Source organism: Engraulis encrasicolus, chromosome 8 (assembly GCF_034702125.1).
Source record: "Engraulis encrasicolus isolate BLACKSEA-1 chromosome 8, IST_EnEncr_1.0, whole genome shotgun sequence".
NCBI classification, from domain to species: Eukaryota; Metazoa; Chordata; class Actinopteri; order Clupeiformes; family Engraulidae; genus Engraulis; species Engraulis encrasicolus.
The window spans coordinates 35568295-35596020 of NC_085864.1; the positions used below are offsets into that span (position 1 = coordinate 35568295).

The 27726-nt window shown below is 44.4% G+C and overlaps 2 protein-coding genes across 2 annotated transcripts in view; one reads left to right on the plus strand and one right to left on the minus strand.

Moving 5' to 3' along the window:
- Positions 1-2071: 2071 nt before the first annotated feature.
- On the plus strand, positions 2072-11554 carry pcyt1ab (phosphate cytidylyltransferase 1A, choline b). The gene is made up of 9 exons (XM_063205565.1): positions 2072-2257; positions 3181-3296; positions 3522-3618; positions 4448-4564; positions 4908-5059; positions 6344-6422; positions 6982-7124; positions 8621-8809; positions 11087-11554. Exons 2-9 carry the CDS (start codon positions 3183-3185, stop codon positions 11306-11308), a joined length of 1113 nt encoding a protein of 370 aa, XP_063061635.1. The 5' UTR covers positions 2072-2257; positions 3181-3182; the 3' UTR covers positions 11309-11554.
- Positions 11555-15158: 3604 nt separating this feature from the next.
- The window catches only part of mmp23bb (matrix metallopeptidase 23bb), a 23388-nt gene continuing 10820 nt past the window's right edge, over positions 15159-27726 (minus strand). The window contains exons 6-8 of the mRNA XM_063205563.1: positions 24964-25074; positions 19934-20060; positions 15159-17890 (exon numbers count right to left, since the gene is read on the minus strand). Coding sequence (XP_063061633.1) covers positions 17698-17890; positions 19934-20060; positions 24964-25074 — 431 coding nt within the window. The 3' untranslated portion in view covers positions 15159-17697. The remainder of the gene's footprint in view (positions 17891-19933; positions 20061-24963; positions 25075-27726) is intronic.

Sequence of the window (27726 nt, forward strand, 5' to 3'; positions counted from 1 at the left end):
TCAAGGGCCATAAACTGCCCTCGAGACATAGGTTCCCCACCCCTTCGTAGATACATGGTGTCATATCTCTTAGAAATGTGTTCAATCACAATTTGACTCTCACACCTACTAGGTCTGCCTTTAAAGGCCATGCTTATACTTTATCTGTCTTGTAGATGGGGGAGACCATGTTCTGTGGGGTTTTATACATTTGCTTTTTGTTTTCCTGTGAGCCTTACTGTAGCTTTTCATATGTTCTGCCTTTAAGTGTGCCATCATTCCTCAGTGGATGGTGGGAAAGCCAAGTCAGCTGGGGTGTAAACACCTCCAAATGTGGCACTCCCACCCTTAAAATTTGAGGAAAATATTTTCAAAATATTTACTAGTAGCATGTGTTGTTTCCAGACAGAGTTGGCAAGCACAAGCTAAAAGACATCTGGGACTTTCACAGGGCCAGCTGGGAGCTTCCCTTCAGGTACAGCATGGTGCACTGCCCACCCTGACCCCAAGGTATGGTGTGTGTGGCTTTTGTTTACGCCACTTAACTAGATCCATTCTTGATATTTGCATAAGTCTGTTAGCACTGCAGTTGAACTAATCTAACATGCCCAACACTCACACTCAATATGCCTATTAATACTTTCTAAAAAATCTAACCATATAATGAACAATTGTGACGGTGCAGCAGATGAGTTAAGGAGACAATATTTCTGAAGGGGCAGCAGAAAACCAATGAAGTGAGCAAATAAAACTGCCATTGTAAACAAATGTAAAACTTAATTGAGGATTTGAGACTGAAAGTAAGACACGTGTGTTCACCACACTACACATCAACAGCCTCCCATGAGAAATCGCAATACTCAGCACAAAGCGGCAGGGCGTTCATACAGTACATGCAACTGATAACCACATGGACTGGACTCTGAACACTTACACTACATCATCACACAGACACGGCTACATGTTTTTGCCCACCTTGCTTTCCTCATAAACCTGCCATTGCCACCCTATGGTGCATGGAGTGTGTTTGGTACAGCACCGTTGCTGGTTGGTTTGGGAATTGCAGGGGGCTCGAGAGTGTATTGTGAGGACAGCTAAGGAACTCACGGCATCTTCTTCTAGGCAGATGTATACAGTATAGACATAAGCCTATATATAATGCCTGTGATAGTCTCCCTCTGTCTCAGATATTCCAAACACTGCTGCCTACAGAAAGCCACAGCATCAAAGACACATTTTCCATGCTCTCCTCTCAACAGTTATTCAGCAGAGGGCCTACAACTTTGGAATGGGAAAATTAAAAGGTCAAACCACAAATGCTAGCCTTGAGAGGGCGCTGTGGTGCACTGCATAGAGGGGGGAGGAACAGTTTTCAATTGAGGGACACTTCAAATTTTATAAAGTCCTCCAAGGGCCATACTATGAACACAAACCAGGATTTCGCCCTGAACTTTACGCCTGTATTGAAGGCCTCCTCCTATTGGCCTCCTTTACAACAGACCCCACCTTCACTAGCTCCCCTATAACTTGATTATATTGCAAATGTTGACCTAATATCTATGACTCCTTTAGAAAACATTTCATATTAGATGTAGGCCTACATAGAGACATGGTTCCCCACCCCTGCATAGATCACCTGTACCAGCTGCCAAACTGTCCTGGTATGAACAATGGGTTTGAGTCCGGCCTTGGGTCTCGGTCAATTCGTTCATTCCTCTCTCTCTCTCTCTCTCTCTCTCTCTCTCTCTCTCTCTCTCTCTCTCTCTCTCTCTCTCTCTCTCTCTCTCTCTCTCTCTCTCTCTCTCTCTCTCTCTCTCTCTCTCTCTTCTAATGTCCTGTATGGATGAAGGTTTGATATGATTTGATTGGCAGACAAACATTTCGTCTAAACTTTTTTGGGGAGGCAGTCTGACTTTTTTAAAGCGACTTCTGCAGTAGTAATCTTGTTAAAACCAAGACCTTCTGTTGTGTGTAGTTTAATCCCCAATAACCAGTTTGCCATTTGTGACTGATTGCCATAAAAGAGGCGTAATCCATGCAGAACCATACCAGATTGAACACGCCTTCTTGTTCAGCATTCCAGCTACGTCACTTCCTTCAGAAAATGTTAGTTGTAGTTCATGAAGAGCTGTCAAAGCAACTGGCTTTATGTCTAACATATGGTAGTTTTAGTGCAACCAGCAGTATTGCTCTTAAATCTGTGAACGGCAGGATTATCCTGACAACAACCGTTCTTCCTCTGCCAGCCATCTAACCCAACTGCGAGTCCATTCTTGGGGTAAGTCAAAAAGCTAGCAAGCTAGCTACAGACATTGTACAGTCGGCGTTGCTGACTAAAGTAAGAAGAGACTGTATCGTATTATGAAATGCAACGACTACCTGTTACATTTAGTCATTTCAGAGTTCATACTGGCAATGCCATACTGTCTTGCCAACAGTTGCCCTCAGTGGCACGTTTTTTGTTGACACTTGACACATCGTAACTCATCATGGACGTTATGCGAAATCATAAGTTAGTGATTTGTTAAAGATCTACAGGTCGACAAGTGAATGTCACAAATGTAGCAGTTGAGTGCTAAACGTTTTAGTTCTGAACACAATCAACACTATTCATTGAGTTTGCTGAGTAGATAAACTATTCACATTTGTTAAAAGCAGACTTCAGGGTGGGTGTGGTAGAAACTGTGAGCAACTGTCACACTTCTTGCTAACCTGTAGTCACACAGTCCGCAGGTACGCGTTTTAGTGCGACGGGATATTTTTCTCTCATTTAACCTCGTTGTTTTATATCTGCACGTTCGGGACATTTCACCACAACACCAAGCGTTCAATGTGATAGACGAGGTAGAATAGAAAGGGGAATGAAACGGCAATTGTCCTCTCGCTGCAACTCTTCAAGTAGGCTGTTGTGCACCCCCTCCCTCCGATGTCCTGCCGCATTCCACGCCATGCCACGTCATTTAGTGGCGAGCCCTGTTACATCAAACAAGCATAAAAAACAGCCATCCAACTTGTTTTAGCCGCCGGGTATTTGGCTTCTTGCAAACAAAATGCGTCTCTATTTAATCTTATCTCCATCGGCATGAAGGCAGCGCATATAGCAGTGCAAACATGTTGCAGGTGAAAATCAGCGCCGCCTGGTGCTTCCAGCATTTTACTATTTTTCTTTCTTACGTAATGTTCCCAAATATCATTTCACAGGCATGGAGGCCCACAGTTCAGGGCAGCAGCTGTCACGGAAGAGAAAGAGAGAGGAGGGGTCAAATGGAGAGACAGAGGATGGAGAGAGGCCAGTGAAGGTCTTGCGCCACACGCCAGTAAGCAAACAATACACACTGTGTGTGTGCATGTATGCGTGTCTATCTGTGTGTGCATAAAGGTCACACAAGTACAGGTGCATGGTGTGCCACAGCTGTGCTGTAATTCCGTGTGTGTGTGTGTGTGTGTGTGTGTGTGTGTGTGTGTGTGTGTGTGTGTGTGTGTGTGTGTGTGTGTGTGTGTGTGTGTGTGTGTGTGTGTGTGTGTGTGTGTGTGGCCCTCAGGGCTTGACAGAGCCGGCCCCCTTCTCGGATGAGCTGGAGGAGGCGAGTTGCGAGTATATCCGCGTGACTATGGCAGAAGCACAGAAGGGAACTCCTCGTAAGTGCAACTCAGCTCTTCTCTCGTGGGATCTCATGATGATGCATCATATCATGTCACCACTGTTAAACAGGCCTTAGTAGTCTCAGGTGCAAGATGCTCACACAGTAAAAATATGAACCCTCGGCTGATTTGTGGGGGAATCCAAATGTTGCCTGAGGAACTGAAAAGTTCTGGGAAGAACCCAACATTTGAGGTTCCTCGGTTTGCCACTGTCTAGGTACCCCTGAAGGTTCAAAGAGGAACCTTTTGTAACACCAAACCTTTAGGGGTGAGTTACCGTATAGCAGGGGTGGGGAACCTTTCTCATTCGAAGGGCCACTTCAAATTCATCCCCTTAACTTTAGGCCTATATTGAAGGCAGCCACATTTAAACACACACCACCTTCTTCAGGTTCCCTGAATATAACTTAATTGTATTGCAAATGTATTTTCTAAGATTCCTTTACAAAATATGTCATATTTCATGTGAAGCTGAATAACATTAAAATTATATCGGGGCCGGATAAAACGGCCTCAAGGGCCGCAAACGGCCCTCGAGACATAGGTTCCCCACCCCTGCCGTGTAGGGACAACCGAGGGTTTTCCAAGGACCCTTCCATTTTCACAGAGAAGAGTGAAATAGACATATTGTGGTGGTCCTTTGAGCCATGGAGAGCATTTCATTTGATGATGATTTAATCGGTTGCAAAACACTTTGTTAGTCAGAAGTGCTGACAGCGAGGGTTTTGAATTCCCTTTTCTGTCGCCGTCTCTGTCTGTCTGTGTTACCGTCCATCAGTCCGTCTGTCTGTCTGATTGTTCATGTGCTTGTTCTGTCTGTCCTCAGCTGATCGGCCTGTAAGGGTGTACGCAGACGGTATCTTCGACATGTTCCACTCGGGCCATGCCAGGGCGCTAATGCAGGCTAAATGCCTCTTCCCCAACACATACCTCATAGTAGGAGGTGAGAGGTGGATACAACACACACATACAAACACACACACACGCATTTAAATGCACTACCCCATACGTGAATAAGCAACCTCAAGAATAATTGCTATATTAAACTAAAGGCTGACTAGGCAACACTTCCAAGTTAATTAATCACCTTATGGAGTCAGCTGATGTTTAAGTGAGTCATTCATGGGCGAACATCGAGAACTGCTTAGTCAGCCTTTAACTTTGAACTAGCGCATTGTAGTGTTATTAGTCTTATTGCCGTTCTTAGAGTAATTCTTTTTTGCTGCTGTAGTTAAACTGAATTACAGAATTGCATGACATGACTAAAATAAAATGTCTCAATGCAGTGTGCAGCGATGATCTGACGCACAAGTTCAAGGGCTTCACGGTGATGAACGAGGACGAGCGCTACGACGCGGTGAGCCACTGCCGCTACGTGGACGAGGTGGTACGCGATGCGCCCTGGACGCTATCCCCCGAATTCCTGGCAGAGCACAGAGTGAGTCGAGACGAGTTCCCTCGTGCGGGATGGATGGATGGATGGATGGATGGATGGATGGATGGATGGATGGATGGATGTGGGGGAAGCCGAATGTGGGGCTGGCGTGGCCTAGTGGTTAGAGAGTTGGTCTTTCAATCTAGGGGTTGCAGGTTTGAATCCCCCTGACCTCTCCCTACATCTCCATCCATGGCTTAAGTGCCCTTGCAAGGCACCTAACCCCACATTGCTCCAGGGACTGTAACCAATACCCTGAAAAAATAATAACTAAGTCGCTTTGACTAAAATGGAAGTGCAATGTAATGTAATGTAAAGTGAGATGACTGACACAGAATGAGGGATAAAGATAGTTTGAGTGGCGAGAAACAGGAAGGAAGTGGAAGAGGACAGGATGTGACACTACTACATACAGTAGTTTCTGGTCAGTGCTGTTACGTAGAAAGAGAGAGGGTTTGTGACAGACAGGGTTCTTTCCATTGTTTCACGGTTCTTTTTCTGTGTTGACGTCACAAGACGTCATAGTGACAACAGATGTTTCATTCAATATCTCGTAAAAGCGCAATTCAAATGCCATTTTCTCATTTACAATTTGAATGTTGAATGGGGAAAAGTCCCTTAGTAGTTTTTGTGGCTAGGCTGATATTCTTCACGGAGGCGGCATGTCAGCGAAGCACTAGACCACAAGCACATGTCGAGGATGGGAATGAGGATAATGGACTGTACCGTGTGTGTGTGTGTGTGTGTGTGTGTGTGTGTGTGTGTGTGTGTGTGTGTGTGTGTGTGTGTGTGTGTGTGTGTGTGTGTGTGTGTGTGTGTGTGTGTGTGTGTGTGTGTGTGTGTGTGTGTGTGTGTGTGTGTGTGTGTGTGTGTGTGTGTGTGTGTGTGTGTGTGTGTTTGTGAGAGGAAATCAGATGTGGGGATAGATATGAAGAGATAGCATGTGGTAAAGGCAGACAGATGTGAAGACAAGTGTGTGCATACAGTATCTCTCTTGCAGAGACATGGAGGCGAGTTGATTGGCAAACATCCGCTTGAATTAAAGCTTTTGGGATCTTTCAACATTCAGAGTCAGTCTACCATTTTCAATCTTGACCTGAGCTGTTGTGAAAGAGACAGATGTGGAGATGTGCAAGTCATCCATGTCATGTGTTGTTGTGTGTGTGTGTGTGTGTGTGTGTGTGTGTGTGTGTGTGTGTGTGTGTGTGTGTGTGTGTGTGTGTGTGTGTGTGTGTGTGTGTGTGTGTGTGTGTGTGTGTGTGTGTGTGTGTGTGTGTGTTTTGTCAGATTGACTTTGTGGCTCATGATGACATTCCCTACTCGTCTGCGGGCAGTGATGACGTCTACAAACACATCAAGGAAGCAGGTGAGGCTCACTGCACTAGATATCTTTATACTGTATGTGCAGAGGAAATTTGAGTTTCATGTTTTTTTCATGTTGTATCACTGTATAATATATATATATATATATATATATCTATATATATATATATAAAACTCAAGAGACACCGCACACTGCTTACTTTTCTTTACTTTATTTCTCGGAGCGAACTATATATATATATATATATATATATATATATATATATATATATTATAACTTATTTATACTTTATCTTCATATAATAACGTTTTTCGGTAACACATCGCTTATAATGTGGTAATTGTGTGGTAATTTCTATGTACTTTCAATGTAATCATCAGTTATAACCACATATCATTTAGTAATTGCCATACAGTTTTCAGAAAGTTATCATTCAATTACCACCTTATTAGCGATCCGTGATGCCAAGTGTAACCAAATGTTCAGTATTTTGTCTATGGAAATCAATTTAAAACCAACCAACCAAATGAGAATTGTTTGCTTTCACAACTTAGAATGTCATGTAAATGCCATTTAAATATGTCTTCCTTTTTCCTTTTAGGCATGTTTGCCCCCACAGAGCGGACTGAGGGTATCTCCACGTCAGACATCATCACACGCATCGTGCGTGACTACGACGTATACGCACGACGCAACCTGCAGCGAGGGTACACGGCAAAGGAGCTCAACGTCAGCTTCATCAACGTAAGCAAAATCATGACACTCACTGCTGTCTTCAGAAGGGGCATGCTTGCTTATGTCTTCAACTAATGTGATGATGACTGTAAAAGACAGTTGTAAATGACTCTTTGACTGTAAATTTGGTGCAGTGAATGTGTCAACAGTAAGTGAAGTCATATCTCTCTCCTGCCTGAAGAGGTAAAATAAACTAAAACAGTGGTGGAACTCAAAGGAGCTCAACGTCAGTTTCATCAACATAAGCAAAGTCAGAGAAAAAAATCTACGTATTTTTATATTTTTCTAAGCACAGTATATGAGCAGTTTCCTGAAATGAGGTGTACTGTTCCTTTAAAGTGTAGAGGATGTGTCAACATAAGTTCCGTCATCTCACTCTCTGCCTGAAAAAGTACACTAAGGCTGGTGGTTTTAAATTAACTGAGTGGTGATGTAACCGGAAAACACGTTTGAACGGATGACAAAACTGTACAAACCTGTTCTAGTATTTTTGTTGCTCTAATCCTAAAAGTCTAAAGGCAATGTTGAGAATATTGGTGTTATGTCACGTGATATTTTGCCTTTTAACAGTTGAAACTGGCTGTCAAAAGGCAGGTATGATGGAAATGCAGAGAAGGCCTACCCTTGAGAACCTGAGCTGACTAGAGCATGCTCCTGCAGCCTGTTCATTCTTGGCAACTCTTTACAAAAAATAGCTGATCCCAATGATCCACAATCTTCAAGTTGGTTAATAAGTGTAAAAAGTGAATCTGTTAAAATGTGAGAAGGCCTAGCGTTGAGAGCCTGAGCTGACTAGAACATGCCCCTGCTGCCTATGACATATCCCTCACGTTCATACCTAGGCTGCAGCCTATTCAGGCTTGGCAGCTCTCTAGTAAATCAGCTGATCCCAGTGATCCACAGTCCACACTCTTCAAGTTGGTAAATAAGCGTACAAAGTGAACCCGTTTAAAAAATGTGAGTTTAAAAATGTGAGTTGCACTGACAAAAATGAGGTCAACTTGAAAATTGATTTCCGATCAAGCGTCAAACAGATAGTGTAGAGTCTCAGCACACACGACTAAAAAAACGCAGGACACAAGGACTTCTCTGTCACATGAACGGACATACTGAGAGAAAAACATGCAGCGAAATTAGTCATCTTTCCCACAGTAGCATCAGACGGTTAACCTTTTGCCTATTTACGCTTCCTTCTTGTCCTGGAGTGCAAGCACTGCTACTGGCTCTTACTTTCTTACCCTTGTTGCAAGCGGCAAAATCAGACAAGTTAACCTTTGACCTCCTTTACCTTTTCCTCCTCACCTCCTCCTTTTTTTTCCCTCTTCTTCCTCTCCACTCCTCCTTTCCTCCTCCCCTCTTCCAACTCTTCCTCCTCTTCCCCATCTTTCTCCTCTCCCCCATCTTTCTCCTCTCCTCCTATTCCTCCTTTTCCTTCTCCCACCTCCCCTCCCCTACTCTCCTCTTCCTCCTCTCCTTTCCTCCTCCTCTTCCTCCGCCTCCTCCAGGAGAAGAAGTACCACCTGCAGGAGCATGTGGACAAGGTGAAGCAGAAGGTGCGCAACGTGGAGGAGCGCTCCAAGGAGTTTGTGCAGAAGGTGGAGGAGAAGAGCATCGACCTCATCCAGAAGTGGGAGGAGAAGTCACGCGAGTTCATCGGCAACTTCCTGCAGATGTTCGGCCCAGAGGGGGCGCTGGTGAGCAATCTGGCTTTTATGTGCCCATAGACATCTGGGGTGCATTTTAATATGCGACCTTGCCTCCTCCACTTGCTTCTCGTCATGATGACATCACTGACAACAGCATTATATTTCAATATCTTGCAAAAGCTCAATTGTAAAGCCTTTTTCTCATTTGCAATTGGGATGGTGAATGAAAAATAGTCCCTCAAAAGTTGTTGTGGCGAGGCTGACAGCTGGGAAACTTTATCGTTTTCTCCACGGAGGAGGGGCCAGGAGGCGGGACGAGGAGACAAGTGGAGGAGGCAAGGTCACATATTGGGATGCACCCCTGGGGTGCATTTCTCAAAAGAGAAGTTGTTAGCCTGTTAGCAACTTCGGTAGTTGCCAATGGGAAAATGCATTGAAAACAGCAAAGTAGCTAATGTACAAACCCCAACTCCGATGAAGTTGGGACGTTTGGTAAACAGTGAATAAAATCAAAATGCTATCATTTTCAAAACATTCAATCTATTCATTAGATGGGGAATAGTGAAAAGACAACATATTAAGTGTTAAAACCGAGAAAAAATATTGTTTTGGGGGACATATGTACTCATTTCTAATTTGATAAATCCAACACGTCTCAAAAGAGTTGGGACGGGGACAATAAAAGGCAGCAAATGTCGAGGAAGACTAATAACAAAACAAGAGATAACACTTAACAGTAACAGAATTAACTGATGAGATGATTTTATATAAAAACAGTGTTGATTACTATCTTGGACATGATTTCAACAGCTTAAATGGAGGGTGTATTCCTTGTCATGTTTTGCAATGTTTTCCTTTCTGTAGTGCTTACAGTGTGACAGGTCTTGACCAAAAGCCCACCATTTTATCACCTGCTGGTCCTTATGATGGAGCCAAACTGTTAAAACATAGTAGAGAATGCAATTTGACCTTACTATGTGGCCCTAATCGAAGATCTCCCTTCAAAATATAATGCATGAGTGGCTTTTCATGCTGTTTAAAACCCATTTATACCATTCAGCACTGTATTTAACTCTACAGATGAGTGAGAACATCTTAACCAATGCACTACTGCACCCGCATGCCTCCATGGAGGCTGACTTTTGAAGTTAGCACTAACACAAGTTGGATGGTCCATTTTCACTGTAGCACAGGATGTGCAATGCTCTATTATTGTCAAAAAGAATGGACTTCTACAACTTCTGCTGACTTCTGTAAGCAAAGGACAGTTTCCCATGTCCTCTGGGTCTATTTCAAGTGAGCTCAGGTGCTTAGGAGAATGTTACACCCCTGTATCATTTGCACGCATTAAGCATTCTTAATATGGTCAATTTTCAATAGCTCTAATTCCTGGAGTGCTAGAGTGAGACTACAGCCAATATATATTTCATGATGTCATGAACCTATACAATGATTTTAGTTACAAAAATATGTCTTATATACACTCAACTGTGGTAAATCAAAGGGAATTCAAAAATGTATGTAATAACTATGGTAATTATTCCCTTTGCATCTTTAATTCTGAGTGACTCAGCCTCTCTGTGATGATCTTATACCTGGACACCTATATTGTCCATCAGTACAATTCATTTTGAAATGTTCTTCTTTGTTGTTTTATCTTATTTGGATGTTTACTAAATTTCACTGATCCCCGTCCCAACTTATTTGAGACGTGTTGGATTTATCAAATTAGAAATGAGTACATATGTCCCCCAAAACAATATTTTTTCTCGGTTTTAACACTTAATATGTTGTCTTTTAACTATTCTCCATCTAATGAATAGATTGAATGTTTTGAAAATGATAGCATTTTTATTTTATTCACTGTTTACCAAACGTCCCAACTTCACCGGAGTTGGGGTTTGTAGTAAGCAACTTTGGTTTCGAGAAATCCACCCCTGGTGTGCATTGCTCCAAACTGTAGTAGTCGCTAACTACATTAGCTACTTTGTTGGTTGCAATGCAATTTCCCACTGACAACTATACAAGTTTCTAACGGGCTAACAACTACGCTTTCGAGAAACACAACACTGTATATGTTCATGTGTTGTTGAATGAGTGTAATGGGTGATTGTAATTGAAGTGGAAGTCTTCTTGTTCAGCTTATCAATAATACTCTGTGTCAACTTATTTACATTTTCTTTCTTTTTTTCTTTCTTTCTTTGATCCCTCATCGCTGTTGTCTGTCCTCTATTCTCTTCACCTCTCCTTCTCCTCTATCTCTTCTCTCTATCTCTCCTCGTCCATGGGTGACCACCCTCCCTCCCTCCGTGTCCGTGTGAGCAGAAGCACATGTTGAAGGAGGGGAAGGGCCGCATGCTGCAGGCCATCAGCCCTCGCCAGAGCCCCAGCAGCAGCCCCACGCGGGAGGAGGAGCGGGACGAGCGCTCCCCCTCGCCCACCTTCCGCCTGCCCTTCTTCACCAAGACGCCCCCCTCCACCCTCTCCCCGCCCTCGCACAGCAGCAGCCTGCAGACCATCAGCGAGGACGAGGACGACGAGGACTGAATCAACCCTTTCCCTTTCCACAAACATACACGCGTATGCCCCCTACCTATGCCATTAGGGAGGATGAACCAACTGACCCTCTAAATACTCACCAACCTCTCTTCCTCTGACCATCAGTGAAGACGAGGATGATGAGGACTGAACCAATTGTGCCCCCCCCCACATACATACACACATACATACATTTATATGCCCCCATTATGGAGGACTGAACTAACTGTGCACCCCCCAACCCCCCCCACCCCCCACCCCTTCCACACATATGCCCCCCCCCTACCTATGTCCCCAAGACCTGTGCCCCTCCTAATGCCCATCTACCTCTCTTCGTCTGACCATCAGTGAAGACAAGGTCACCTGTCCCCCCTACGTACGCCCCCATGTCCATCATTACCTCTTGTTCACCTCACCCCCTCTTCCTCTGACCATCAGCGAAGACGCAAACTGATCCAAGGAATGCCCTCATCTATGGCCGCTACTTATGCCCACTACCTACTGTATGTCCCCATATCCAATAGCCCCCTTATTCGCCTCACCTTACCCTACTCTCGTCCTCTGACCAGCAGTGAAGATGAGGATGACATTGACTGAACCAACTGCCTCTGTGCTTATGCCAGCCCACCGCCTATGTCCCCTACATACGCCCCCTTATCCAATACCCCATGTTCACCTCACCTCAACTCAACTTCTTTTCTCCCGCTGATTATCAGTAAAGATGAGGATGATGAGGGTGGCATGGAGTTTCCTCTCTCTTTGCAGGACTCACCTGTCTCTACTACTCCTGTTCTGTTCTTGACAGAACATCCATCCCACATCCATCCCGTGCTCATCTTATCATTCCCTTCCTGTCTCCCTCTGGCTATCAGTGGAGATCGGGACGGGCAGTGAGACCTTGGTCAAACGCTTCCCCCATCTCTCTCCTTAAAACCGCCCCACCCCCGCATCCCCTCTTCGCCTTATCTTATCTTATCTTCCATTCTTCCTCTGCCTCTACCGGGTCTCTTCTTTACACCACTGCAACATTTTTTTGTATTCTCATCAAGGGAGGAATGATGCTTTAGTTCTCCTCTTTAGTCCTCCTCTTTCTGCCATGTTGAAGTTCGGTTTCAACTCACCTGCAACAGCCAACACACCTTTTGAAGTACCAAGTACCACTGTACACCTGTCTTCCTCATTGTTGTTTTTTTCTGCTTTTTAAGTTTTTAATTTCCATTTTTCAATTGGCTGGAGAAAAGCGATGGAAAGGGAGATGGACTGTCGGAGGAAGAGGATGTTGAAATGTCTCGAGAGACGTCTTTGTAAGACTCTTTCCTGGACTTTCCAAGCACAAGGTGTATGTGGAGATGTGTTGGAAGTGAGGGCCTATTTTCAGCAGCAAGTTGAGATGTGGGGCCCTCTACTGGAAAAGCAATGTCATTGCAGGGCAAACTTTTTTTTTTCTCCTTCTATTGTGAATGTGCCCTAGCCTGTTCCAACAATTCTCTCTCTCTCTCTCACACACACACACACACACACACACACACACACACACACACACACACACACACACACACACACACACACACACACACACACACACACACACACACACACACACACACACACACACACAGAGTTCATTTTAATAATCCCCAGACTCTCGTGAGACACTTGTCAGCCGTGCTTGACAGCCTGGCTCTCATGTGCCAAGGCACTTTGGCAAGACAACACAACCAAATTGAGAGCAATCGAGGGCACCCTTTTCACAGCTTTTCCTCTTTTTCTTTATTACTTTCTGGCCACACTCCTGTTACATGTTTTGTTGTTTTTTTGAGCACACTAAATGTGTTTTTTAAGACTTGTTAGCAATTTGTTTTTGTTTTGTTTTAAAAGCATCTTCTGCTCCAATCACTTGTTCCTTTATGATCTGTTTGTCACTTGATGACGCACTAGTTTTGGTTTTCACCTGTGTGCACATTTCCTTTCATGGCTGGGGTCCATTTACGGTAGTTTTTTTAAAATGATAATCACATGGAGTTCAGAGGTTTGGTATGATGGCCAGCTATCTAGCGGTTCGCACCTGTTTTATGCTTGCTGAGGTCCCATTGGAGAGAAGTGGGAGAGAAATGTGCACATCCAAGCACGTGGTGCTGATACAGTGCAAACGGTTTGGTGAGAGGAGGAGGAGGGAAGCTTGGCAAAATTGGGGACGACTGGGGGGGTGGGGGGCGACCTTCGGAGAAGGGGGTCAGGCGTACGACTGTCACATTTTTACACACTGATACACATCATCACCTCGGCCTCATCATCGCGCCAATGGCTTCACTCCTGACGGCCCCTCATTCTTGTGGCAGGCACAGTGGGGAGCCCAGTTTGGTTTGGTCGCCGTTCCCTCTCTCTCTCTCTCTGTCTCTGTCTCTCTGTCTCTCTGTCTCCATCTCTCCCTCTTCCCCCACCCCCCTTCTTTTTTGGTGAAGGGGATTTCGGGGAAGGAACTGAAGTTGGTGAGAGGGCAGCAATGGGGACAGGAGAGGAGTAGGAGTAGGAGTAGGAGGGGGGGCTGAGTATGGTTTTTCTATCTCTCTCTGCAAGGGGCAGGGGAATGGGGATGGAGGGATATGAGGGGCGGTGTTAGGTAGGCCTCGGTGGAAGTGTGTTTTTTTTTTTCTCCTCTCGGCATGGAGTCATGGAATGCCGCTCCTCCTAAGCTCCCCGCTGGGTGAGACACCGGTGCAGTGGAGCACTAACTTATCACACACACTGTGGCTACTGAGAGGGAGGCATGGAGGAGAGGGAGAGAGAGAGAGACAGAGAGTGAGTGAAGCAGAGGGAGAGAAGCTTTAGCCACTACAGTGCTTCCCTAAGTGATTTGTTCTTTCTCTCTCTCTCTCAATGTCTATCTCCCTCTATATATTTTCTCTTTTTTTTTTTTCTTCCTTGAAGCTCCAAATCCTTTTACCATTTTTGGCCCCCCTCCCTCCCCTTCACACCCCTCCCTTCCTCGACCGCTCATCTCCCCTCTGCATTTACCCAATTTCCGTAGCCCCAGGGTATGGGTCACGCAGCCTTGAAATGTATCATTTCCCAGACGACCGCCACTTTACTTTCTTGGGATTAATTGACATGTCTGCGTGCGTTTGTGGTCGCCTTGTTTGGTCTCTCCCTCGTCTACTTCTACTTCTCACGCTAAAGAATGTAAATGACATATGATGGGGCTGAAGATGCGCTGCAGTGCTTTATCTCTGTCTATAGTGTCCAGTATCTCCCTCTCTGTACTATGCACTCGGTACCGTCTCCTCTTTCACTCTCGCTATCTCTCTATCGTCTTTTCTTTCTCTCTGTCTCTCTCTCTCTCTCTCGCTCACACGCACACACACTTCCCTCTCTTCCCTGTGTCTGGTGTGTGTGTGTCCGTGTGTGTGTGTCCGTCTCTCTCTGTGTAGTGGGCAGGGTTCCCAACCCTAGGCTCCACTAGACAGACACTCCTAAGCCCTCAGCAGTGTAGTGCAGTGTAGTCCAGTACAGTGTGGTGTGGTGCAGTGGCTCCAGTCCAGGGTTCCTTAGGGACACCACGTTTCCAAACCCACAGACCCCCAAGACCCTACTGTTTACAGTCCCACCACCAGGCCCTGACACAGACACAGTGTTCATCAAGAAGTGTGTGTGCACTGCTCACACATTGGAGGCCAAAAAAAACCAAATTGCTCCAGAACTGGGATAGGGGACCATGGATGGTGTGTGTGTGTGTGTGTGTGTGTGTGTGTGTGTGTGTGTGTGTGTGTGTGTGTGTGTGTGTGTGTGTGTGTGTGTGTGTGTATCGGTGTGTGTGTGTAGCCGTGTGTGTGTGTATCGGTGTGTGTGTGTATCGGTGTGTGTGTGTGTGTGTGTCTGTCTGTGTGTGTTTGGGGGGTGATCGGGGGGGCGCAGGTTTTTCTGTGCGAGACCCTAAGCTCTTGGCACTTTTGTGTGTGTCTGAGCATTGTGTGCCTGAGCCCTCCCCATGCCCCCTTTTAGCCCCCAGACTCAGCCAGACGTCTCGCAGACATCATCACGTGACCAGCATTCGCTATTACTTCACCGTCTCTCTCTCTCTCTCTCTCTCTCTTTCATCCCTTCTCTCTGTGTCTCACTCTATCTCCTTCTCACACACTCTCTCCTTCTCATGTTCTCTCTCTCTCTCAATTTCTATCTTTCTGTTACAAGCCCTTTTCCACGATATGTGCCAGAGTAGCTCATCTTCAGCTACATTCCAGAACTCTGAACTTTCTCTGCTCCCAAGGGACTGGCTTGTATACTGTCCCACAGATATTAGATGCACTATACACTGGCATATGATAGGTCAGTAAGTTTGGGGGGACGTATTGGGAAAACTAAATTACAATCATTTTTTTTTTTTTTCTGTTTTTTTTTTTAATGGAAAGGGCTCTAACGGAAACCCACATTCCTCTCGTTTTTATGTGCTCCGAGATGTTTTTTCCCTTTGCTTTGCTTACTTCACCAGATATTATTATTTCCTTTTCTATGCCCCGAGAAGCACTAAAATAAACTTCTAAGTGGAAGGGGCCCATCTCATAGTCTGCACAGCCCTCCTCTCTCTCTTTCTCTCTCTCCCCCTCTCCGCTCTCTCTTTCTGATGCGATATGAGTATTCTTACCTCATCAGAGAGGATGGTTAATCATGTGGAGGACACAAACACATCCAAACACTGTAGCATCGAAAAGGTAAACACACACGAGTCTGCCCAGTCTCAGATCAAAGTGTACGTTATGCTTTTAAAATGTCTTCGTTCTTCTCCATGAGCCTTTTAGGAGTTACAGTCTTCCATTGACGGTAGCGGTTGTTGCTTTGTAAGCACCGTGGAACATCGAGACAGGATTAATAGCTGTCAAATGTAATAAATGTTTTTATTATGAATGCAGTTGTTTGTGTTTTGTTTTCTTCTTCTTCTTTCTCTTCTGAATATTAGTAAGGGGTTTTACCACTGCGGGTCCAGGAAGGGTGTATGCCTAAAAGTACAAACTATTGTACTTTTGATCAAGGAACATTATGCAAAAAACAAGTCACTGAAACAAATATACCCAAATACTATGCTGCTACACATGTCTGTATCTCTTCTCTAACACCAACACAGGTCACATTGCATTGTATAATAACAAATAAAACTAGACTATGAGAAGGTTAGCCCTTTCAACATCTAAATATGGCCACTTTATCAACTCATCTACAATGCATTGGTACAAACACATGAATACATCCATCGATTGACTGGCAGGCTACACAACCAAATAACATCAAAACATAGCCTGATACAACATGCCCATAACACTGAGGAACAATAACATCAAGAAAAAGGGGACGGGATGTCCACGCAAAAGACTTTTTCATCACTCTCTTAATGGCACAGCATTGGTGTTTCTCAACGAAGACCCTTGTTCATCTAAATATCCTAAATGACGCTCCACTTGTGCCGAGGAGGATGCAGTGCAGTCATTTATGTTCGTCTTTGCATTTCAGAAGGGGAGAGCATTCCATCAGCAGGATGTGGGAACCAATGGGGGATTAGTAGAACATACAGTACAGTACAAATCAATAATGGAAAAAACGGGAACGCCATTCCACAAAAAAAAAAAACTTCTCCCTGTGCACAACTTCTCTCAAGTAGGCCCAGACACGTACAGCAGGTATACCTTGCAGTGAATGGAGAATGACAAAAAGAGAGAGAGAGACGGAGAGATAAGTAGTCTCTGGTGTTGTTGAACTGATAGAAATAGCAGATGCCAGTTTGCAAAAAAGTCTTTGAGAAGGTCCATGGTGGGTTAGGGCTCTTAAAAACAGAAGCAAAACACTCCTGACCGCAGAGCTGTAGAGGCCCTGCTTTCACCACTACCACCACCACCATATGTTGTTTCTCGCACTTTAGAAAACCCCCATGTATCAAGGCAGTCAGTCTCGACCCACTGGCGAACTAAATCGCCGGTAAAAGATGCAAAATCTCAGATGACCCAACTTGAAGTAACTTCTTGACAGTCACGTCAGGCGATGATGCTTCAGTGAAACAAAGATGCGACTCAAAAGAACATGTTGGTCTCCCAGTGTTGACACTCTAGGGTGCTCGCTTCTCTAACAACAACACAAGTCGCATTCAACATTTCAAGATTTCAAGATGACACAACTTGGAGTAACCTTGACATCTTCACATCAGGCGATGGTGGTTCAACAAAACAAAGATGGTACTCGCTCATGCTGTCTTTCTCTCACAGCAACAGAAGTCACATTCAAATTTCAGATGACACAACTTGAAGTAGTAACCTGACGATGTCTTCACGTCAGGCGATGGTGGCTCAAGTTCAACAATGGTCTCACATAGTGACCTGCCTGTGATTTTTAGGCGACACTTGGGCGCTCCGCTGCGATCAGCTGTTGGAGATGTAGTCCGGCTTGAGGCGTATGGCCCAGGAGTTGGCCGAGACCACGGTGCCGCGGCGGTGCACGCGGCAGGTGTAGGTGCCCTCGTTGAACTCGTTGGCCACGATGCGCAGGTCGCGACCCTTCATGATGATGTAGCCCGGGATGGAGGTGACCAGCTGCTCTCCGTCCTTATACCAACTAGTAACAACAACAAAAAGGGACAGAGGGTAGGTAGTACAGAATTAGATTCATTTAAATACCAATTACATCATATTACATTAAATTACATTACATATCCTGGCTATATAATTAGAATACAGTATCATGAAAAAGTTGATTTATTTCCATAATTCCATCAATAATGTTTAACTTTCATGGATTGTAGATGCATTGCCCACATTTTGAACTATTCCAATCATTCATTTGTTTATTTTTACATATTTTGGCCTTCCAGCTCCAAAAAAACCTGGAATTTAGGAATTCACATTATTAGAATATTGTAATAAAATCACCAATTTCTTCAGAAAAAAAAGAAAGTTCGGGTCACATCAAATCAGTTGAAATGTTGTATTTTCTACATAACATGTCAATGTTCAATACTTGGTTAGGACTGTCTTTGTCTTTATCACTGCCGTGATGCGTTTAACATTGAAGTCAATGGCAGTGGCATTGCATGGGAGTTATGGCAGCCCTGATATCCTTGATGCTTTGCTGTCAGCTGTTTTTGTTTGTTTGATCTGGTGACCCACACTTCACTCTTCAATATACCCCATAGATTTCCATGCCAGGTTTTGGTGCTTTGGTGGTATGGACATTTTAACTCACCAGAAATTAAACCCCATTGAAAATGAATGGGGCTTTATTTATGGTGAGTTAGAATTAAACTGGTGAGTTAGCATTGCATGGCATGGACATCTATGGGGCATATTGAAGAGTGAAGTTTGGGCCACCAGATCAAACAAACAAAAACAGCTGACAGCAAAGCAGTTTGCCCACAGGTCAGCCCTAACCCTAATATTTACACCGCTTCACTATGTAGGTGTCGCCTGTTCAGAACAATTTGTCAAGTTACTGTATACGTTTATGTATTTACATAGTTATTACACAACTAGGAGAAGACAAGATCCCAATGAGGCCTTACTGTGCTGGTGAAGCATTTAGGTGGCCCCATAAAACAAACAAACTCTCCAAACCTGAGCCCCAACCGTTTCCCCTACCCTAACCCAATATGGTTACCATGTACAGACCTGTTCCCCTTCTACATGCTAAGAAATACAGAGCTGCATGGCTTCTGAAAACAAAAGAAAACCCACCCGCATATTTCATCCAACTTCTATCTAGTTCCAAACTATCGAATATATAACAAGCTCACAAATCATCAAGCTAATTTGTGAAATTGAAAGTGCTGTGTGCCTGGGGGGGATACTAGTACATGGCAGGGCTCTTTATTTTCTTTTAAAAAATACACATTTGTAGGGCTTTTTTGCCTTACAGGACAGTGGGGGAGGATCTGCAAATGATCTCCAGTGAAGGATCTGCAAATGACCCAGGCTGGAATCGAACCTGGGTCGCCGGCGTAATAACCCAGTGCCCTACCGTTAGGGCCAGGATTTTAACTTTGGTAGCCTCTTACTGCAGATCAGGTCGCCGGCGGGCCTATTCACTATGTGCTGGAAATACTCAACTACATCATAACAACATTGCAAAGACATTACTGAGAGCCTTAAGTAACAGATTAAGACATAGTCATTACGATTTTGGTGACAGTAAGGTTATAGCATAGGCTCTGCTCTAAGGAGTTGAACCAAGATTGAGGTGCTGTTTCTACGTAGCAGGATATTTTTTTAGCAGGGTATTTTTTTCTCCTGTTGAGGTGTAAACGCAACATGTGGATAAAAATAAATCCTCCATTGTAACAAATGCTTTTAAGCCCCCTAAACAGGATATTTTTTCCTCCTGCTTTTTATACCTGGATTTTAAATACCGGTATCTGCTACGTGGAAACGGAAGGCCAAAACCAATACAAAACCAATGCAACCAGGAGAAAAAAATATCCACATATAAAAATATCCAGCTACGTGGAAACAGCACCTCATACTGCTGCCTCTGCTCATGATTCTCCCGGCCATTCAGACACTTTGATAACAGACATTAGTCCACCCAAGGCTGCACACCACGATGTGTCTTTTTATGAATCCCATCAGCATGTCATGAATGCGCATTACAGTGTACCTTGCTTACCTGACTTTGGGCAGCACCTTGGAGCTCTTGGTACCACAGCGGAAGCCCACCACCTTCCCGCGCGGCACCATCTTCACCTTGACGTTGGCAGGGGGCGGCGTGGGCGTGCTCATGGCCTCCAGAGGCTCTGTAAAAGAAGAAAGAGAAAGGCAAGAACGATTGCAAGATAAGATGGATACGATAGGATACACAGTGACAAAAATGCAGTTAATTCAACACTCTGAGAGTTCTCTGGAGCCAAATACACTCTAGAGCAGAGGTTCCCAACCAGGGGTACGAGTACCACTAGGGCAGTGATTCTCAAAGTGAGGTCTGGGGACCACTGGTGGACCATGACAGAGCTCAGGTGGTCCGTGAGGGGATTTCTACTTTTCCAAGACAAGCTAGCAGTAAGCTATATTTGCAGTGAGCTAACATCATTACGAAGCTAAACATAAATGAAGTCAAACTTTCAGCACAATAAGACAGGCTTGTAATATGAATAAAAAATAAAAGATCGGCATTAGTACAGAAATGTCGAATTAGCACCCCTTAACTGTCAATTCAGTTGACAGGTGGTCCCTGAACATTTTTGGGGGGACAAAGTAGTCCTCAGTCTGAAAAAGTTTGAGAAACACTGCTCTAGAGCAGCGGTTCCCATCCAGGGGTACGTGTACCACTAGGGTTGCGCAAGCACACTACAGGGGGTACGTGGAAAAAGTATATTGATAATAATTGTATGGAATATAGTCACATTGGGATAGATATCGGAAGAGATGCAGAGCTTGAATTTAGGGGATACTCATAGCCTGACAATAAGGCTTAGGGGGTACGCAAGACAAAATAGGTTGGGAAACACTGGTCTAGGAGATGTTAAATCGATTTGAGCCGCTGAGTGTTAGATTAACACTGCAAACTGTGTTGGAAAGTGAAAGGAAGGACGATGGTAGGGAACGAACAATGACAGTCACGTCCCTCAACTTACGTAGGTGCCGTCATTTGGCAAGAAGGGGAAGAGAGAGAGGGAAAGAGAGAGAGAGAGAGAGAGAAAGAGAGAGAGAGAGAGAGAGAGAGAGAGAGAGAGAGAGAGAGAGAGAGAGGGGGGGGGGAGGGAGGGAGAGAGGAGAAGAGAGGAGAGAGAGAGAGTTGCAGACACAGAGAGACCTGGGCCACCTGGCCAGCAGCCAGCAGATAAACACTACATCAGGCCCAGAGTGGTTCAAAGGCAGACACAGTCTGACTCATTTAGTTTACCTCAGACACACACACACACACACACACACACACACACACACACACACACACACACACACACACACACACACACACACACACACACACACACACACACACACACACACATACACACACACACACACACACACACAAGGGCCGCTGACAGCTTTGGCTGGACCCAGAACAAAATCATCTGAAAGGGCCCCCCTTAAATGTAATGAAGACACAATTATGGGCCCCTCCATCTATCTGGGCCCAGGACAGCTGACCCTTTTGTTCCCTGAACACACACACACACACACACACACACACACACACACACACACACACACACACACACACACACACACACACACACAGGCACACACACACAGGCACACAGGCACACACACACACACACACACACACACACACACACACACACACACACACACACACACACACACAGGCGATGTGAGAGATGAGTCTGGACCGTGCGCACACATATTCTGTATTGCAGTCCTGATTGTGTGTGTGTTTGGGACGAAAATCAAAGTCAGACTGAACCTGTTTCAGTCTCCCTGAAGCATGTGACCTGATGATATGTATTATATTCTATTGCAGATGTCGTCACACTGAGGTAATGGGTCCTTGGGTGAGTTGAGTTCGATGACAATTATTAGAGCATGTTCACACTAGTCATGCATTTTGAGTAAAATTGAATGAAAGTGGCTTGCTCCATTTGACAGATCTAAGATAAGATAAGATAAGATAAGATAAACTTTTATTGTCTGTTTGCACAGAAAATTCCATGACACTTCTCCGCAATCCACATGTAAATACACCAGGGCTCCGAACCGGTTCAAGGAACGAAAACGAAAACCGAAAACGAACGAAATTTTATGGAATTTTACAAGGAACGGAAACGGAAACGAAAACGAAATGGTCTTCAAGTGTTCCGGAACAAAAACGTTATTCTGAAATCCACAAACCGGTTAATAACGTTTTTTTTTCCGTTCTCTATATTTCATACAAGTGCACGATTTTGTTTGAGGAGTAACCATGGCGACAGTCTTTTAGTTCGGCTACTGTATGAGGGGAAACATGCATACAGCAACAGCATTTTGTCTCTGACTGTACTTGTCTGTTTTCTAATAATAATAATAAAAATAAAAATAAAACAGCATTTTGCTTCACCTGAGCTCTTGCCGCCGATTGATAAAATATTGAGGAGCATTGGCCAATCAGAGTGCGACTGCGCATTGTATGGAGAAACTTCCTGGGTACATTTTAGGATATGCTTCTCTTCAGAGATTTTGATAGGAAACTAGAACTAAACTGTCTCTGTTCTCCTGGCTTTCTCGTAGTGATTGGAAGTTGGCTCTAATAAACCCGCCCTAAAGTTGTTGACCACCAATATCAAATACGTTTTTTGTAAGAGAAATGACACTTTACCCGCGCTGTTCTTCAGTCTCATTCACGGACAGTCTACAGAGTTTTATATTGACACCATGGAGAGCAAAATAGAACATGTCTTGAGATCGGTGTTGGGATTCCTACAGGACCACAGTCTATGATTTGCAAAGGAATTGGATAGGCGATTTGATGAACCTAATTCGCAGAGTGCTCTCGAGAGGCAACTGGTGGGTAAGTCATGTTTAGCTTACTACTTGTAATGGCACCGCCGAGTGCCTCGATGTTCAATGCGGTTATGGCAAATTATGTTGTAAAGTTACTGAAGTGCTTTTGCTGTGTGCAGCGTATCCCACTGTCGGTTGTAGAGAAGAGAGGTGAGAGCTGGTGTTTTATGTGCTGTAATCAAGGACGTCTTATTTATCTGTTGTTGTGGTCAATGCAGGATAAAGTCATTCGTGGCAGATGGACAGACGCTAGCTGACGTTAGCTGGCCCGCTCAATGTTTCGATGGTTTCCGTATTGCGCAATATTTCCTGGCTGTCATCACGAACAGTAGGTCGCGTGTGACAACAAGCAGGGACTAGAGAAAGACAGCGCATTTGTTGTTGTTTAAGTTATTATCTCTTCTTCTGTCGTGCAGAGGGCTGGGCTGATGGGATGGACTACGTGGAAACTCTTACTATTTTGTGACGCTTGACGCTCCGGTTTTGTGGTGATGGACTTGCATTGGGATGGTTGGTTGCCGATATCTGAGAGCATATCCGAGGTTTCAGACTATGCAACCTGTCCCTTCTTTAGAACTAGTGACCCCTTGCATCGTGCACATCTCAAAACAGTTTGGGATTTTTTTGTGGCGCAAACTGTGTCCCTTTTACTTACACGTTTCACTTGCTGCAAACCTCATCGATGGCCTATTAAATAGAGCTAGGCAAGAACTGATATCCATGCCTATCGACACCTCTTATTATGCTGACGTTTACCTGCGCTATTCCAGAGATTTTTTAGGAACTCTCTCTGGCTATTCTGTATTGTGCCTCCCTAATCAACATCCACCCACCGCTACTGGGCTGGCATAGGCTACTTTTGATAAGAATTATAGGCATCCGGTTAAATCTGCCAGGATGGATAGCCCATCTGAGTGTTTTTGGGTGTGTTATTATTTTTGAGAATAGCTGTGTAAATCAAGGGGAAATAATGAGTACGTCTATTTTAAGATAAAGTCCACGAAAATAGACTTAATATGGCCGTTAAACACTGCAGGAACGTTAAGAACGAACGTTATTTTTCGTTCCGAACCGGTTCAGGAACGATATTTTTGTGGGGGAACGATTGCAGGAACGAAAACGTTAAACTGAAACTTGCCTGAACCGTTCGGAACGGAACGTTTGAAAAATAATTTCGTTTTCAAGCCCTGCAAAGCACATTAAAGACACACAAAACACAACATGGCCTATAGACTAGTCGTCTAGGTCCATAAGCTGTTAGGGCAGCACAGTCCAATAAATATTTAAGAAGTAACTGTTTAAGTTACATAGTTGGGTTACTAAAAATAAGTTTCTAAAAGTTATTAAAACAGAGTTAATTAGTTACTAACTAAGTTACTAAAATTAATTTATTAAAAATTTGTCTTCTGTTCTCCCCTTTTATTAAGCAACGCTATAGAATGAGGGAGAAAAGAGTGTGAACAGCGTGAAAACGCTACGCTAGAATGAGTGTGAAAAGAGTATGTGAACAATGATCGAAGCAATTTACGATGCATATATCCATATTATATATAAAAGCAGATATGTCCTGATACGTTTTAGACCACAATTTCTCAGACCAAAAGGCAAATCCTAACTTATGAAAGTACCTTCAGAGTGCAAGTGCTAAACTGAGTATCGGATTTGCCAAGTACACATTCTGCTGACTAGCATGAACAGGTTCTAACAGTTTGCCACTGGGATCAAGCCCTCTACCAGGACTAATTACGTTTATTTGGGGAAAAGCGGCTACACAATATCCTTTCAACGGGAACAAAATGTTTAGTGTCTGTCTTAAAACTTCTGATGAAATTGACAAACACCAAACTAAATAGAGATGATCAGAATTTTCCATCGACAAGGAAGTTTTGGTGCTTTGTGTGAGTTTGGAATTATGATAAAAACAACTGTAAGCAACTGCTGTTGTAATATAGATGATGCAAACACAGAGAGAGAAGAGAGACAGAGAAAGTGAGACAAAGAGAGAGAGAGAGAGAGAGAGAGAGAGACAAAGAGAGACAAAGAGAAAGAGAGAGAAAGAGAGAGAGAGAGAGAGAGAGAGAGCGAGAGAGAAAGAGAGAGGGAAAGGGAGAGAGAGAGAAAGAGAGAGAGAAAGGGAGAGAGAGAGAAAGAGAGAGAGAAAGAGAGAGAGAAAGGGAGAGAGAGGCATTTCCTCACCATAGCAGAGATCACATCTTTGAGGACAGTGTTTCTTCATGAAGCTCCTTCGTCTTTCGCAGAAGCCCAGTCTTGCCCAGGGATCACACACACGCCGCTTATCATGGCAGCCTGTCAGACAGACAGACAGAAAGACACACACACACAGGCACACACACACACACTCACACGCACACACACACACACACACGCACACACACACACACACACGCACACACATGCTGACACATGTTGGTATTCATATCATTATGTGGAACTTCCCACTGATCCCTATATAATCATGCAACACATGAGTAATAATAATAAAGGGTTAGAGTAGATCAAATGCAGTAAAGCTGTATGTTTTGCCACCTTTTTGCGTGGTCAAGTAACAACAATAAACCCTACGAATATGCTGCTGGATTACTGGGGAACAGAACTTGTTTCCCACACACACACACAGTAAAACATGAAGTGTTAATTTAACACTGAAACCAAACACACTCTTGAATGAGTTAAACTAAATTTCTTAGTGTTGAAATAACACTTACTTTTATTCAACAGTGCCTCAACTTTCGCCTGGTTTTCCTATCTCCCAGTTGAGACATTAATGACCCACATGGCTAAACATAACAGAACATGAAGCCTGAAAAGTCAAAAAATAGCACCCTTATCTTTTCAAAATACATGTCCATACAGCACCGTAAACGTACGCAAATAGCAAATGTAGTAGCAGGGGAGCAGGGAAGACAACAGGAGCGGAGGCAAAGGGGTCTGTTGTCCCGGGCCCAGTGACAGGGTGGGTGGGCAGAATTGATTCCTCATTACATTGCATGGAGTGAGTGGACAGGGACTTTCGGATGGCTTTGTCCCGGGCCCGATCAAAGCTGTGAGGGGCCCTGGGGCGGGGGGTGGCTGAGAGAGCACAGTACAGTAGGTTGCGTGTGAACTGAGGTAACGCTCAACTGCCACGTAGTATCTGGACTCCAAATACAAGCCTGTAAGGCATCTGTGTTAGCCTGGCAGATCTGGACACGCAGGCATGTGGGTGGACCAATATACACACTACCAAAATAAGGAGCTCTGGAGAGAGAGAGCGCCTCTCCTGCCTGCCTTATCTCCTGTTGACAAGGCAGCAGTGGAGCAGTGGAGGACTTCCAAAATAAAGAGGGAATGTTGTTTAGCCGTGTGGAGTGGACCTCACACTCTTTCACTTTCACAGTTCAAAGAGCCTGGACTCTCTCTCTCTCCGTAGGCATATCACATACTCTATGCTTACTTTTGCAGTGGGTGGGCTCTGGGAACCTTTAAAACCTACTTGTGCAGATTATTGTTTGCTGACTCATTAAAAAGAAAATTGTTGAGTGAAATTTAAAGCCTTAAGAGAGTTCCCCCACACTATAATGTAGCGAAATGCGATATCAAGAAGAGACACTATGGCGGCTATTCGACTAGCTAGAATATGTTGGGACTGGAGGAGAAAAGAGGAATTCTGTCTAGTCCATTTATTGTCTCCTCTCTTCCATTTCCTCTCTTTATTAGCCTGGCGGACCGGATGCTTTCAATTCATTTCATTTCATCAAGGACTCTGGCAGCTATCCACAGGCATGTGTTCACCTCCTGTTGCTTTGGATACATGTTTTTGTGTGAAAATGCAGTGTTAAGTCAACACTCTGAAAATCGTATTATCACCTTATCGAGTGGATTTGGGTCCAGAGAACTCTGTAGGCCTAAGTGTTGAATTAACACAGCATTTAACACCTTAAGACACGGCATTATAAATCAGCTGTTACCAGAATGACAATGACCAAGTCGTAATGTATTACTAAAGGCATAGTCATACGTCATAGTAGTGTAGTACTATAGTAGTTAACTTTCAATGTCTATTACAGCGTGCCACAGGAGGTACGGCGTGAATTAAGGGGCTACAAAAATATATACATGTATTTGGATGGGTTTGTGCCTTTATTAACGATAGGAAAGTGAGAGAGGGACAGGAACGAGTGGGGAAAGAGAGTCGGCTAAGGACTGGCAAATGACCCGGGCAGGAATCCAAATCGGGTCGTAGCGTAGTGACCCAGTGCCCCACCGTTAGGCCACGGTAGGGCCAACACAGCATTTTTTTACGGTGTGATTTCGAAACCTCAGACCTGCCTTCAACCAAGTGCGTCGGATTAAAGCAACCTAAATATTTGTTTGGAGGCAAGCTGAAAAGCCCAATAGAGTGAGTTTAGACCCTGTAGAGAGTGAGAGAAGTAGAATTTTGGCAGATGGCAGAACGTTGCAGAGCCCAGAGCACGAATACACTGAAACACTGAACGGAAGCACTAAGGTGACTCAAGCCTGGGCATTGTACTCTCTTCCCCACTCCACCATGTGTGCCCAGTCAGAGTGGCGTAGAGCCTTAGTGCAGCTGCCAGACAGGAATACTGTAGTGTGTGTGTGTCTGAGGTGTGTGTGTGTGTGTGTGTGTGTGTGTGTGTGTGTGTGTGTGTGTGTGTGTGTGTGTGTGTGTGTGTGTGTGTGTGTGTGTGTGTGTGTGTGAGGTGTGTGTGTGTGTATGTGTGTGTGTGTGTGTGTGTGTGTGTGTGTGTGTGTGTGTGTGTGTGTGTGTGTGTGTGTGTGTGTGAGGTGTGTGTGTGTGTGTGTGTGTGTGTGTGTGTGTGTGTGTGTGTGTGTGTGTGTGTGTCCGTGTGTGTGTGCATGCGTGCGTGCATGCAAATGTGCAAACGTGGATGCGTGTGGGCATGCACGTCTGTGCGTGTACAACAGACTGAAGTTCAA

Coding starts and splice junctions, on each gene's coding strand:
- pcyt1ab (XM_063205565.1), top strand. CDS start 3,183: ATGGAGGCCCACAGTTCAGGGCAGCAGCTGTCACGGAAGAGAAAGAGA. Junction 3,619..4,447: donor AGCACAGAAGGGAACTCCTC/GTAAGTGCAACT, acceptor GTCTGTCCTCAG/CTGATCGGCCTGTAAGGGTG. Junction 6,423..6,981: donor CAAACACATCAAGGAAGCAG/GTGAGGCTCACT, acceptor TTTTCCTTTTAG/GCATGTTTGCCCCCACAGAG.